Source organism: Paralichthys olivaceus, chromosome 3 (genome assembly GCF_024713975.1).
Source record: "Paralichthys olivaceus isolate ysfri-2021 chromosome 3, ASM2471397v2, whole genome shotgun sequence".
Classification (NCBI taxonomy): domain Eukaryota; kingdom Metazoa; phylum Chordata; class Actinopteri; order Pleuronectiformes; family Paralichthyidae; genus Paralichthys; species Paralichthys olivaceus.
Window position 1 is genome coordinate 7,083,560 of NC_091095.1, and position 15,189 is coordinate 7,098,748.

At 42.3% G+C, this 15,189-nt stretch overlaps 1 protein-coding gene and 1 long non-coding RNA gene across 4 annotated transcripts; one reads left to right on the forward strand and one right to left on the reverse strand.

Annotated features, from left to right (window-relative positions):
• The first annotated feature begins 1,866 nt into the window (after positions 1-1,866).
• rexo1 (REX1, RNA exonuclease 1 homolog) lies at positions 1,867-14,301 on the forward strand. Of its 3 annotated transcripts, none has more exons than XM_020098379.2 (17): positions 1,867-2,138; positions 3,572-3,835; positions 5,105-6,984; positions 7,065-7,166; positions 8,576-8,783; positions 8,917-9,065; positions 9,152-9,289; positions 9,492-9,615; positions 9,998-10,123; positions 10,244-10,384; positions 10,871-10,984; positions 11,086-11,159; positions 11,427-11,537; positions 11,832-11,947; positions 12,057-12,195; positions 12,514-12,634; positions 13,344-14,301. In XM_020098379.2, the coding sequence occupies exons 2-17, from the start codon at positions 3,643-3,645 to the stop codon at positions 13,430-13,432; spliced, it is 3,825 nt and encodes a 1,274-aa protein (XP_019953938.2). In that variant the 5' UTR covers positions 1,867-2,138; positions 3,572-3,642; the 3' UTR covers positions 13,433-14,301. The 3 variants fall into 3 exon arrangements, with proteins under 3 accessions (XP_019953938.2, XP_069377819.1, XP_069377817.1); XM_069521718.1 differs by having other exon boundaries at positions 1,889-2,053; XM_069521716.1 differs by lacking the exon at positions 1,867-2,138 and having other exon boundaries at positions 3,503-3,835.
• On the reverse strand, positions 2,011-3,105 carry LOC138407170 (uncharacterized). Its single transcript, XR_011240584.1, has 3 exons — positions 3,003-3,105; positions 2,785-2,896; positions 2,011-2,038 (listed from the first exon to the last, which is right to left on the reverse strand). It is a non-coding gene; the product is annotated as an uncharacterized lncRNA (long non-coding RNA).
• Positions 14,302-15,189: the final 888 nt, after the last annotated feature.

Sequence of the window (15,189 nt, forward strand, 5' to 3'; positions counted from 1 at the left end):
TGTGGTCTCCGGATATTTAGTTCAAAACCAGAAATGCTTCAGTGAAAACAACTGTACTTTCCCAGATATGAGCTCTCTGCTGTATCACTAGTTTCTTATTAACCAGCCGTCTTATCTCTTGGCCAAGGTTGAGGTTGTTTCATCTGATTCTGTGCTGTAAATCCTTCTATCAGTAACACTCCCTGATATCTGAGCTGACTATGTCACATATGTCCTTGGCAAGTATGAGATCAGTTATCTCCTCACACACACACACACTGAAATGTGACGGCCATGTCACCATCTGTTACTCATGCAGAGAAAACGCCGGTGGGAGGCGCTGCAGCCACGGGCCTCATCTGATGAGACTGATGCAACCTGCTGCAAGAGCTCCAGCTCCAGTGTGACACCTCATGATCTCCCTGGTGATACACAATGACTTCTGCTGAATAAAATAAGTTCCAGTGTAGTATTTCAAAACTAACACGAGTCAGGATGCTTCATCCTGTGGCTAAAACCAGCTGAGTACACAGAAATGATGTCTGTAGGAATTTCACTGGGATTTAAAGGGATAGTTCCCCCAAAAATGAAAAGTCACTCATTATCCACTCACCACTATGGCGATGGAGGGGTGGGTGAAATGTTTGAGTCAACAAAACACTTTTAGAGTTTCAGGGCTAAACAGTGTTACAGACAAATCCAATACAATTGAAGTAACTTCAGATGTAAAAACACAACTTGGCTCCATACTGCTCCTGCTGTGTCATGTAAGTTTCGATAAGCCCCAACATTTGGAGTTGAGCCAGAAACGGTGTCATTTTCACCACGTTTTTAGTCTAAAAGACTGTTTGAAGAATTTCCACCCCTCCATTGCTATAGTGGTGAGGAGTGAACTTTCATTTTTGGGTGAACTATCAGTTTAAAGCCGGATATATCTGTCAGCTGATTTGACCCCTTTGTGTGTGTGTGTGTGTGTGTGTGTGTGTGTAAAAGTATCACTTATTAAGATTTCTCTATTCATCCCATGAAATTTGAATTTTCGTCACTTTTTACAGAAACAAAGTTCAAGTTTCTCAACAAATCGAGAAAAGCAAAACAAAAACCTGTTTATTGCTCTTCTACTTCAGTATTGCAAAAGTCATATGGCAGCAGGAAATGAAATGAAATGACGCAACAGCAGCGTTTTCTGTGCAGCCTCCAGAGAAACTCCACAAACTCTTGTCTCCCTCTACTGGAGAGTTTTCACATCTGCATGTGTCACCACACTGACAGGATTGAAATGAAAGTGAATCATCTCTGTATTTAGTAATACATAACTTTTTGATGCAGGTGGAGGTGATTGTGTCCTTTATAAATAAATAAATAAACCCATTTTATTTTACATGTTTTTCACCAGATTACACCAAACGTCACTGTTAAATGAGAACAAATCGATCTGTGAGCCACAGATCATGGGATTTCAGGTCATGAGATTGAATTGTCAGATCTGAAGAGAGTCAAGTGAATTCTATTTCTGCACTGAAAACTGAAAACAGCAATCCTCTCTGACCCAGTTATTTTTGCAGACTGAGATGAAAATTTATCTGAAGCCCCCCCCACTATGAAACCACATTTAAATCTGCTAGAGTTGGAGTTTTATTTGGATTCACAAACTCATAGGTATCAGTCTCCTAAATATGCCTGATGTTCATCATCATTCCCTTGAAACTAAAAAAAGACTGCCCTATTTCTCTCGATGTTAAAGAAAGTGAAAAACATTTCTTAATCTGCCACTTTGTCCAGTTTAAAGGCAGAATTTAATGGGTCATTTCTTGGCCCATGTCTCATCCTTCCATGAAGTTTCATTTTTGTTTTCCTGTTGTTTTTCTGACAAACTCAAAGAGGAACAAAAGTGAAAATATAATCTCCTTGGTGAAAGTAAAAACCTGACGGTGAAGCCTGTGTGTCAAAATAACAGAAACTACATGTGGGAGGCAGAGCAGTATGTGAAGTTCACTTCTGAAAAGAAAACCTGCTTTTGGAGCCTGTTGCTGTGTCGCTGATCATCTGAGCAGAACACCTGAGGAGGATGAAGGTGATTGGATCAGATGTCTTTAATGGAGAGCACAAAAAGCCTGAGCACATGTTAGTGTGAAGTTTGAGAGGCCAACTGTGTGGAGGTAGGCGTCAAGAGGTGTTTGAGGAAGCTTTGGTAAAGGGATTTTGTGGTAGCTGTTATATTTTTAAAAAAAAGTCACTGATAACATTCAGTAACTTAGATGCTGTAATACAGATGGCAGATGTATTGTGGTAATGGTTCCTAAATGAAGTTGCAATACTAGCCTAGGTGTACATGTTTTCTGTTTGGAATTAAATGTTCTTAAGACCTTCAGTAAATGTGTTCAAGATTTAAAGAATACCAACGAATGTGTTCATCTCTAAATCCTGTAACTCCTCTAAAACATATCACTGAGTTTAGCTTGTGTTCAGGCAAAGGTGACTGAATGAATTGATCAGATTAGCATCTAAAGTAATGGTTGGACATCTGAGGAAATGTATTTATTAACTTGATAGTGGGATTCAGCTCCATATTTGATGTAAACTGAATGGTTTTGAGATTCTCAGATGCTGCTTGGGCTATTTTGCTAATAAAAGTGTTAACCTTTTAATGTTGTAACTGTTCTTTAAATGTTCAGAATTCCATGTGATTATTTGGGCCATGGAGTTTTCCAAGGGACCGGGGGGGACATTACATTGAATTTAAGCCTTCCCCTCCCCCCCTAAAATGATGGGACGTTCTAGTCTTCAATCAAACTATAAAATCACCATTGGCAGAAAGTTGGTGGTGTGGATCCTTGTTGATGGATCTCCATTCATGGTGTCATTGCAGTCTCCTGTACACAGCTGTCATAGAATTGAAGTTTCTTATTCCTTCAGTCTCAGGTTGAGCGGGGGAGGGGGGGGTACATGAAGGAACAAACAATTTCAAGAAATCAGGAATGTTTGTATATATTTGTGATTAAAAATATTTTAAAGGTTCTCACAGAATTGTTGCTGTGGAAGCCATTTTTTTTTTTGAGGGGCCCTCTCAGCTCAGGGCTCAGTCACACTTCCCTCCCTGTTGCAACGGCCCTGCCATGTTTCCCCAGCAGTCGACCTGAGGTCGAGATGAACCCCCACTGTCCTCCTGTCCAATAAAACATTTAATCAAATGTTTAATTTACTTTTGTGACAAACATCAGAGCTTTGCTACTGGAGGCACACTGGAGGCTGCTTGATAAATGTGATAAAGTGGAGAAGAAAGTTAAATCTCGAGCACCTCAATGAAAAAAACATAAATGAAAAGCAGACATTTTTATTTTCAGGAGAATATACTGACTTGTTTCTGTAGCTCACTTTTAGCAGGTTTGCTTAGCTGGACAAACCGGAAGTTAAGCTAGCGGAAGTTAACCTAGCGGTAGCCAGTTCATTGCCTGTGTGACGTCAGCAGAAAGAGACGCTAGACACCCCCCCCTTCCCCCTCCCCTCCTCGTCCTCCGACTCCTCCCACCGATCCAACATGGCGCTGTAGGGACGTTGTTATTGTTCCGTCGCTCTCTCTGGTTCTTCGCAGCTCGACGAAAACTACGCGGGCGAAACCACCCGAGCGAGTCCACGCGGGCATGAGAGCAACACCCGGAAACCATGTTACGCTCCACCGGCTTCTTTCGAGGGATCGACTGTCCGTTTTACACCGAGTCCGACGAGGGCAGCGGCGGCAGGAATGGGTGTAACAGAGCCTACTGTCACTTCAGGCACAGCCAGCAGCGGCGGCCGTCCTACGGAGCTCCGCCGGCGGATGTGAAGAAGCACAGGGAGCCGCTCTCCGCTCAGAAAGGTGCTCCTCCTTGGTTTTGCTGGTGTTTTCACTCCATACCGTGACCTCTCAGGCCGCTGGGTCGGTGGTTAAAAACTCGCGAGGACCAGACATCAGTGTTTCTCACGGTGTCAAGTGGTTTTCTGTTGTTAGCTACGTTTACATCGAGCTAAACATCTGCACTGGATTCATCTGATCCCTCCATGGATCCTGTAAACCGAGAAGTTCACTAGAAAGCACATGATTTTCTTTATTGTGTTTACCTGCCAGGGAAGTTCAAATGCATAGTGTCAAATATTTAGAATTTTTTTGCACACAAAAGAAGATGAAGACAGTTATAATGATAACTGTTTTCAACTTTAACTTGTCGTTTGATTTTTTTTTTTATTGCTTCCAACTTTCCAACCTGTCCAGGGACCATTGTTGTCGTTCATGTGATAATGATAATGATAACTCATTTGTCTAACATTAACCTAAACAAGGTTATAAAGTGCTTCATAAAAATCCAGGGCAAAAAATGAGCTAAAATAAAAGATATTCAACTCAGTTCAATTTTAAGCACCAAATCATAACATCAACATCAATTTATAGAGAAACACAGCAGTTCCCACAATGAGCAGCACTGTGGAGAGAAAAACTCCCTCATTACCAGGATGTTAAGTCGCACTGTCCCTGAAAAATATATATGTAATAGATACAGAAATTATAAAGTAAAGTACCAGATACTGTTGGCTGGCATACTCTCTGTTCTCAGTTTATTAGGTACACTTGGACAAAGCTGATTCAGTCATACTGTTCAATCAACTCCTCTTTAACACTGTTTCCTCCAAACACAACATTGAAACCTCCAAAATGGAGAAAGATCCCTCATTAGATGTTCATATAGGAAACATAACTTTTGCATTGACTCTTAAACACATCAAACATTAAGCACAGCTGGTAGTTAAGACCAAAATGAGCTAGGTGTCCCTAATAAACTGACCCCTCCTCTCTTTTAAAAAAAGACATGTTTCCAGAAATATTTTGCTGTCCCCAAAACATGTGATCGACATTTTCCTTATAAAACTTTCCATAGGTAGCATGAGCTAATTATAGTTGTGTGATGTGTTGAAAGGTTTGAGATGCTTTATTAAAACCCAGTGTGAAAGAAAAAATGTAATTGGTTTGTCTAGAGCTTTAAATCACATTTTAATGGCAGCTTGTAACTTTTATCAGAGTCAACAGAAAACTCGAATGTTAAATTAGTTTTGGTTCAGGTTTAATGCATCCATTCCCCTTGTGTCCCTGCAGAACAAGGTTATGATCCCTTCAACCCAGAAGTGGTGAGGCCCCAGGAGCAGCAGAATGGGAAATCGGCTGAGTCAGGGGACTTCAGCGGTGCCCTGGAGCTGGTCAACAGGGCCATTGAGGAGGTCCGCAGTGAGGTGGAGTGGGAGAAGAGGAAGCTCTCTCGGATTGGGGATGAACCATACAATCCCAGTGGGAGTACCAGTTCGTCTTCATCTCGTGCCACAAAAAGTAAAGCTGCATCTTCACACATGGCCTATGATCCTGGGAGTTATCAGATCACATCAGTGGGTTATAATCCCTCCCCCAGCTGCAGCAAGTACACCTTGGATTCAGACAACCAGGGGAACAACAGTAACTCTATGGAATATGTTCCTACTTCATTGAAAAAGCCTCCAACTCGAACACAAACGCATCAACTCCCTTCTCCCCCTCCCAGCCCAAAGTATTCAACCAGCGCAGTCGCCTCAAAGTGTAAATACACTGTGGACAATTCAAAACCTTCTACAGACATGGAGTACGACCCACTCTCCAACTACACAGCCGGAATCGCAGTGAAAAGCAAGAGGGCTGAAGGTGCCAGGGCTGTTAAGACGCATGGGAGCAAGACACACAAATTACCTGTGCGGGATTTATCAGATGAGGAGTACGTTGTAGCTGTGAAAAAAACACAGCAGCCAAGTGTAGACATGTCGAAATACACTTTTTCTGACTCTGAGGGTGAGAGCTCTGGAACAGAGTATCGACCCACCTCTCTTAGAAATCTCCAGCAGAGAAAAGGCAACATGGGAACAGCTGGTGTCGCTTTTGCGAAGGAGAAAAAGGAGAGAACTGAAAGTGTAATAAATGCACTGACACAAAGGAATAAAGAGGACTCTGCACAGGACTCGGATGTCCAGGAAGACATTAAACGAAAGGGCAATCCAGAGAAAAAGAAGCTGGTTAGTCGAATTAGTCATGAGAAAAGTGGCAAATCTGATCAAATCCATAAATTAGAAAAAGAGGCAAAGAAAACATCAAGTAGTAAGAGTGGTAGCAGCAGTCGTAACGACAAAGGTTCAATAAAACACACAAACCAGGAGTCTGCAAAAAAAGAGAACAAGAGTCTTGGGAAGAAAGATGATAGAAAAAACACGGTAAAGGATAAGACGAGTGATAAAATCCAGAGGGAGGGAAGGGACAAAAAGAGAAGTGATGGTAAAATCAAGGCTGGGGAAAAAATTCAAACAGACTCAAGCAAACGGGACATAGACACAGAAAATGGTGCGAGGGAAAGAAAGAAACCCAAAATATTAGACAAGGAAAAGGAACTCAGCAAGAGTAAGGACCGGCAACATAAAAATGGTAAACTTGATACGAGTAAAAGAGAAAAGGATTTGAAGAAAATGAACAAAAGCAGCTCTCATGGTGGGAGCAGTAGCAGTCACAGTAAAGGAAGTTCTGCAAACAGCAATAAGACGAAGCAAAGCATCAGCTCATCAAATGGGAAAAGGACTGAGAGCAAGCGTCAGAGTCTGAGCCACGCAGATCTGTTTGGAGACGAGAGTCCCGAAGAGGCTGAGCCGATGGAGGTGGACGACGACGACGACGACGATGATGATGATGATGTAGAGGAAGTTTTGGTGAGAAAGTCAGCTGATGCTTTAAAGAGGACGTGTCTTAACAAGAGGAAAGCCTCGGAGCTGACTCCGTCTTCCTCTGACGATGAGGGTGACGTGGAGGGAGGCAGCGCAGCTAGGGACGAAGTTGATGATCTGGAAATCGACATCTCCAGTTTCCGGGACGATTTGGACTTTGACTCAGATCCCATGGAGGAGTGTTTGCGGATCTTCAACGAATCCAAGGATGTAAAGAAGGAAGACAAGGGCAGGCAAACTAAACAGGTATCTGACAGATTCATATTTTGCTCATGCCAGTTGGTGGAATTTGATTTGAATCAACATGCTCTGTTGTGCCCTCTCAGCCCTCTAGGGATTCAGAGGAGGAGAAATGCACAGAGGGCACTTTAACCACTCTCTTCCCCGGTCAAAAGAAGAGAGTCTCACATTGTGTTGCCAAAGGAAGTGTAAGTTTTTCATCTTTCTCCATCACACAAAGACGGGCATGAGCCCTGCATCTTTAACTGTGTGGTAAAACGGTATCACAAGTTGCAGCAATTCAGAACATCCTTTTATACAAAGCATGTTTTTTATCATTGTGTATCAGTATCAGACATTTTTACTCTTTAGTATCGGTACTGGCAACGGCCCGTAAATATCCATATCGGTCAGGCTCTGCTGAATAACTTAATTTTCTAATTTGGTTGTGATGCTTAAGTAAACTGTTCGCACTGGAGGATTTGAATCCTGACTCCATACAATGTTCGAAAGCTTCAGTTCATAGTTTGACTCAAGTAAAAGTTTACACTTGAGTAAATGTTTCAGGTCAAACTTCATCAGTTTGTGTTTTTCTTTGGTCATGAGACTTTCGTACACTCAAAGTTGCTATAAGTGACTCTACAAACCTCACAGATTTCACCGAGTAGTTGTGTCACTGTTCTTTGGAGATATATGAGGCAAAGAAATGACACAGGGACTGAATTAAAAACATGCTGAGGCTGGTTACAACAAACAAGGAAGTATGATGTGAGAATATTGTGAGCTGAGGCAGAACACGGTGGTGGAAGGGGTTTTCCAGTTCATCTGTTTGTGACAGTTAACCAGCTGTTGTTGTTTCTAAAGGTGTAGTTAGCTAATCAGTCCGATGAGGATTTGGTAGTTTGATCAGTGATCGTGTGACTTTTCCGGACTTCATCATGAGAGGCTGTATGAAAGGTCTGAAGGGTTGTTGTTATATAATCAAGCTTAAATTGTATTATGAATGATAATCTGCAATATGTGTATTTCTCAGGTGATCATAATTGAAATTATAGACTTTTACTTTTACTTGTGATGTAACAAACAAGTAAACGAATGATAAATGCGTCAGCATCAGCTTGATTATTACGTGAAAGACAGATTTAACAATATATAGTAGTGAGCAAAAAAAGTAAAGTGTAGATACAGTAAAGAGAAAAAACAAAATCAGATCAGTGTTTGTGTTTCTTCATGTAATTCTAATCTGACTCCATGATGTTGCGATCGGGGCTCTGTGGACTCCTTGTTCTGCTTGTCACTGGTGATTGTTCTCTGTAAAGCTGGCTGTGTGTTTGGGGTCGTTGTAGTTCTGCAGAAATAATTCACGAACAAACAGACATCTCCCTGATGGAATATGATGGATAATAATCTGAATATTAAGTGCCTCAAACCTTAGCACACTATCATGTAAGCTGTTTAGCTTCCAGCTACTTGCTTTGTCAAAGAGGAATCGCAACAAATACTTACTAGTTGCGTTCTTATTTGCATTAGCAGACTTTCAGTCAGATGCCGCAGGAGGGTCATTTACTCTGAACGTCTTGGACATAATGAAAAAGACTTGACTGTTCCTGTTTTTCAGACTGAAGCACCTAAGACTGCAGTACGACCGTACAAGAGACCCTCAGCCCAGGAGGCCTGCTACCAGCGTATGCAGCTGGCACAGCAGCAAGCTGCTCAGCTCTCTGCTTCAGTCAAAGCTGCCTCACAGAGCTCCAGCTCCAGCTTCTCTGGAGAGAGGAAGAGGATAGCGCACCGTCCCAGCCCACAGATAACATCCTCCAAAACAAGTATGAGTGCCTCTGTCACATGTAGCAGCCTTCAGCTTTGTCTACAAGTTTGGTGTTTGCTTGTAGAAACCGGAATAGCTTGACTTCCAGAATTTGTGACATCTGTGTTTGTGTGTGTGTTTTATCCAACTAGGTCCTGCAGATGCTAAACCAGCTGTCAGTCGAGTGTTATCCCCCAGCCAGACTCATCAGACTGTCAAGACTCAAACCACAGCCGGTATTTTGTCCAAGACTATGTCCACTGTGACGGCGAGGAGGGTGGCGCACACTCCCACCATGAAGGTATCCACAGGGTTCTAAAGCCTTTAAAACAAAAACAAGTATAATCTGTCAAATCTGATGTTTTCTCTGTGCTTGCACTTTTTCAGAGTACTTCGATGAAGCGGCCCATCATCCCCACTGATTTTGGGGCCAAAGTTCCTACCAACGTCCGCCAGCGCTACCTCAACACTTTCATAGATGAATGTGTCAAATTCTGCCCATCAGAGGACGCTGCCTTTCAGATGGTATGAAAAACATCCCCATGACACTTCAAACTGGGATCTGACTAACCCACTAATTTCTTCTCTCTTGTAGCTTGTAACTATGTTTAGTTCGTAAACTGTTTGGGAGAAGATGGTTCCTACATAAAAAGTAGGGCCTCTCGATTGTTTTCCAGTAGAACAGGCTGAGGTTTGGACAGTGAGAGAGGTGTATTTCTTGTTTCAGGGCCTTGATGAAGAGAAGCTGGTGTATGAGCGCAGTAGCAGTAAGAACATCTATCTCAATGTAGCTGTCAACACCTTGAAGAAGCTTCGCAGCAAGAGCAGCTCCTGTCCATCACCTGTCACCAGTAAGTCACCTCAACATACCATGGCCTGTTGGTCAAATCCGGAGAATTGGCTCAGAGTTTACCTGCAGTTTGCCTTTCACACTTGCACAACACAGCGGGAGTATTTCTGCACAGACACATTCACAACAGCATCGAATCCTCTGCGTTACTTATGCTAGAGGTGGTGCAGCAGGAGAGGCAGGAAGCAACACATTACCTCCGCTGCGGAGATCACAGGATTTTTCTTGACAACACACAGACGCCGTCGTCAGCTCTTATCACCACAGACTCTCTTGACATCTTCGTCGGTGTCTTCGACGTGTCTGTCACCGCTTTTTCACCAGGAGATTTTTTTGCATCAGTTACACGTCATCAACCTTCAATGTTGTTTTTTTTTTTACAGAGGACCCGGGGGTACTTCCTAACAGGAAGGCTCAGTCCCATGAGGAAGTGCTCGGGGGTCGCTTGGCTGCTACAACCAGCTTCACTGTCAACAGGATGGGTAAACAGCAGGAGGAGAAACTCACAGGTGAGGGACAAATTCAGTTTTTCTCTTATACCGGGCTGAGCTAACAGCGGGCACCTTGGTCACGATGACGTGAAGGAACATGATTTCGGTGTTTACACTTTTTGCGCCGTCTCTCTGTAGGAGTCACTCTTTACAGGAAACTGAAGGCGTACATGATGACAGAGGAGCAGCTGCAGGAGCACGGATACCCAAGAATTAACCCAGAGGCTCCTGGCAAGGCAGTCGTATACAACGTCCCAGAGAAAAAGGCCGTCACAGATCGTAAGTATCTCATTATAAGAATATACAGCATGTGGTGCAGCAGTTATTTCATTTTCAGCTGAGTAGTCTCATGCACCAGATGTAGACGGCAGGTATAAGCCTGCAGTTTGCCATATGTCTCATTTAACAGTCTCCATGCATCCTGTTGCTGTTTGCTATAAGAAACAATAACATCCTCCGAGCACGAGCAGCCTCTAAGTTTTGAAGAAGATCTGAATTGTGCAGTTACACATCAGACAAAAGCCTTTTCCTGTTTTTTGTTCACATTTTCTTTTTTAAGGATAAGTGAATGTAACGACAGTGATCTCTTCCCCACTTGTTCCACCAAAATAAGTTCCTCCTTGACAATATTTTGCTGGGGCACTGAACCGGGCGTAGCGCTGCTCCAGATGATTGGAAATGTCCCCATTCCTCCAGCGCAGACTCAGAACTGCAGAGGTTCGTCTGTGTGAGACTAACTGACAAGGCTCTGTAATATTTTCCCAGCCTTCAACAAGATATGCTGTCGATGTGGAGCAGAATATAGGATCAATGTCAATGGCAACTGTGTACGGAAAGAGGAATGCAGTTTTCACTGGGGACGTCTACGGAGACACAAAGGTAGGTTTGTTTACATTCATCGTTTATTAGTGTTAATAGCTGTAAGACCAGATTTGTTTCTGATTTCTGTCTCTTCTTCTCTCTCTCTTCTTCTTCATCAGTTGCTGGAGGCTGGGAGACCAACTACAACTGCTGTGCTGCTGCGGTGGGCTCTCCAGGTTGCCAAGTGTCCAAGGTATCATGAGAACCTCACACAGTGTGAAATGACTGAGCCGTGTTTTTGTCACGCGTGTCAGTATCAGGAATACAGTTAAATAAAACTGGAAACAACTTTCCATTTAACCACTAGGGGTCAGTCTCTGTCCTTTATTTCTGTTCTTTCCAGTTGAAAATGTAAATAAACCACTTCCAGGATAAATTCTTGTTTTCATATCATGTCCAAGTTTTTTTTCTTTTAATTTAGATGTCACCCCTTGAGTTCACACGTTTCCTGTTCCCACAGCAACATGTTCAGGACGGGCGTAAAGAGTCGTTAGACGGCTACGTGTCAACGTTCAGTAAATCTCCACCACCAGATGGCAACGGAGGGGTGTTTGCTTTGGACTGTGAGATGGTGAGTGAGAGGGTTGTTTCCAAAACATGAACCTACTGAAAAACTCCAGTGTAAATACAGACTTGGCCTCGAACAAGTATTCTTGAGTTAATTTGTTGAACAGTTTTATTATTATTGGGCGTGACGAGTCATTCAATCTTTTATTTCTTCACACTATTTTTCCATCTGGTGAAATAAGATTGTGAGAAGCTATTTGTCATTTTCAGTGCACTGTTGTGTGGCTGTCTGTCCTAAGTTCACAGGTTCGGTGTCTATCTTGTGTTTTTGATCTTTTTCTCTGTCCTTGTGTCACAGTGTTACACAAAACAAGGCCTGGAGCTCACAAGGGTGACGGTCATTGACTCAGAGATGAAAGTTATCTACGACACCTTCGTCAAACCTGAAACCAAAGTGGTGGATTACAACACACGGTGGGTTTGTGCCATGACTAGTTTTACAGATAACTGTCAACTGTTGCCAGTGTTTTAAACAACAGTTCTAGAAACAGTGTTGTAAACAGAGTTTATGTGTCATACGCAGATTTTCAGGAGTGACGCAAGAGGACTTGGAGAGCGCCACCATCACCCTGAGAGATGTTCAGGCCGTGCTGCTCAGCATGTTCAGCGCTGAATCCATTCTCATCGGACACAGTCTGGAGAGCGACCTCTTCGCTCTGAAGGTGCAGTGACTCGTCATTTATTAGTTTTTCAGACACTCTATGTCACAATTTGGTTTAGTTTGCAAGTGAATGTTTGATATGATACAACTTGGAAGATGTCTCAGTGACAACCAGAGATTTTTCACCATGCCGAATGTGAATTTGAATTTTTGGAAAAACTTTAAAAAATCCCTTCACGTCATTCTTAATTAGATCCTGAACCTTTGAGAATCACTGCTTTAACATTCATTTACTTACTTTGTGGACAAATCTAAATGTACATAGGATCAACAACAACAACTTTCATCACTCCATCTCTTCCTGTCTCTCATTTTCCAGCTGATCCACAGCTCAGTGGTAGACACAGCCATCGTGTTCCCTCACCGCCTCGGCTTACCCTACAAACGTGCCTTGAGAAACCTGATGGCTGACCACCTCAAACGCATCATCCAGGACAACGGTAAGAGTTGTGTGATCATAACCCACCAGAAGGATTCAAATAGATCAATAAAAATATAAATCCAGATCAGTGATTTCCAATAAAAAAAGTCTGGTGAAAGTGAGTCGATGAAATTAAATTGAACTTCAATCAATCAAAGATTATAAATGTGGCACATTACATCTTGTGACTGCAGTGTAGCCATGTCCCCAGCAGATGTCGCTCAGCTGCTCTGTGTTGATTGTTCAGTTTGCTGAATTCCCTCATAAACCTTTCTTCATCCCTGCATATAATGTTTTTCTGAAATATCAATGTCTGTCCATAACTAATGAAAACAGTTTACAACCATTTACGGTAGTTTACAACAGTTTACTTCAGTACAACACTTCCTGAGATGCAGCAGTTCCTGTTTCATCTCTTAAAGTGATTTAGTCTCTGTGGCTGTGTTCAGACCTGGTGCCAACATCCTTCCTGAGAGACTTGATCAAGTGGTCAACTTTAATATCGTTCAGACGTTCAGACCTGTTTGTATCGCTGACCACTCGTGATCAGATCCCTCAGGAAACATGTGAATAAAAGATCTGAGCAGAGTCTGTGTCTGTTGATTTGTTGTTCTTCCATCTTTCACAACCATCATCCAGGTCATCTTTATAATTCTGATAAAAGTATCTGAACAACTATTACCTGGAAAAAGAATCATTTCTAATATAAGATGTTCCTGTGTCTCCAGTGGAGGGCCATGACTCGAGCGAAGATGCGTCCGCCTGCCTGGAGCTGATGATGTGGAAGATCAAGGAGGACGCAAAGGTCAAAAGATGACCTCTGACCCCTCTGCTCCACTTTCCGCATCATGACTTCCTGCGTTCGTTTGTTTGCAGGGAGGCAGAAGTTCAGGAGGCCTGAACCTGCTCTCAGAGAGTCTCAGAGAGTCTCAGAGAGGAGAGATCAGAACAGAGGGAAGTTTTCATCAGTAAAGTCTGATTCCTTCTGTTTCTGAAAAGTAAACTCCATCAAAGCAATAGGAGGCGGAATTGACAGTGTTTTCATTTGTTTTGTATTTCAGTTCTTAACGATGTTAGTTTAAAAGTATTTCTGTTATTTGAGTGGTTTCTTTTAAGGCCTCGAACAGTCAATGAATAAAAACCTTTCTATAGAAGAACTACTCAAACGTCAGGGCATTGTCCGCTGACCGATGACGATAAATATGATATTCATGCCGGGCTCGACCCTCAGCCGAAATTGCACTATAGAAATGCTCTTGTTGTATAGGGCCAAAGTCTTGAGTACCTCATCTGTGTTATACTGCATTCACTTCTTATGAATAACACATGACTTGTTCTTAGTTACACTTAAGTGCATTGATGTCTTAGTCTGTCAAGCATTGCTGTGTATACGCACTTTTCAAGATGCACCTCGTTTGGCGTCGCTGATGCTCTGTCCATGCAGCGGTTCTTATCAAGTTCATTTTGTTAGTTGGCTCTCAAACCTGACTAATCCTATAATACTTGATCATCAAAAAAAAAAAAATCCTCAGCAGACGTTGTAAAGTCTCTGCTGCTACCTGTTTGGTAAAGTTGATGGACGATATCACTGTATTTTATAGATCAGATGAAATACCGACTAAATCGCCACCGTCTCTGTGTCAAACGTTGCATGAGATAAAAACTTTTCCTTCATAAAGACAAAAATAGGCTCAGTGTTGAAGAATTAAACCTGGATTATGGATCACTGACAGTTATCATTTAGTGTGAATCAGCTGTTTTATGTTGAAAATGACAGAAAATTTAACCAAGTGCTGTAAATATGCATTTTCCTTTTGTATTTTTGGTTGTTCATCTTTTTCTATTAAAAGTTATTAGTAAAAAATAAGATGTCGCTCTTTGTTTATGCTCCTCTAGACGTCTGCCTTCATCCTGCTGCCATTTCCTCCAGTGTGTCACCGTGAGTTCAAAACTTTGCATGTTTGCATGTTCTCTCCGTGTCTGCATCGGTTTTCTTCAATGATTCCGACTTCCTCTCACGGTCCAAAAACCAGCAGATAGGGTGTGAATGTGAACTGTCTGTGTCTTTAAGTTGGCTCTGCAACACACGGGTGACCTGTGCCTCAGAGGATAAGCTGGAGAGATAATGGATCAATGGATGTTTTCATGGACCTGCTGTGCTGTGTCATAATGGGGTGTTTTTTTCTGCTCATCCACAAGACTCGTGTTCTTCAGTCGACCGTTTTCTACTTTTCAGGTGCTCGCCTGTTTTTAATGCCTCAGTCCCGGCAATGACGAGCAGCTGGAGACGTTATGTTGTCAGGTTGTACGTCTCTCAGTCCGACCGTTGTGCAATAAATAGTTACATCTCACTTTCATTTCTTCTTATATTGACGATCTAACTTTTTACCAACTAAAGCTGAGACTAAAATGTAGAATCCATTATTTTATATCTCATTGTACGTGGTGAAGCTCAGATCCTGAAGAATAACAAATGTTTTACTTCACTGTCAGTCTCAGAACTGAGCTGGGGAATGCTTTGTTTTTCATTATAAACAGAATCAACCATGAATTACTTCATTATTAACATGTTTC

Bases quoted from the DNA above. Each gene is read 5' to 3' on its own strand.
- rexo1 (XM_020098379.2), top strand. From the start codon at position 3,643: ATGTTACGCTCCACCGGCTTCTTTCGAGGGATCGACTGTCCGTTTTAC. The intron at 10,385-10,870 runs GTAAGTATCTCA...ATATTTTCCCAG, and splicing joins GAAAAAGGCCGTCACAGATC to CCTTCAACAAGATATGCTGT. The intron at 10,985-11,085 runs GTAGGTTTGTTT...CTTCTTCATCAG, and splicing joins ACGTCTACGGAGACACAAAG to TTGCTGGAGGCTGGGAGACC.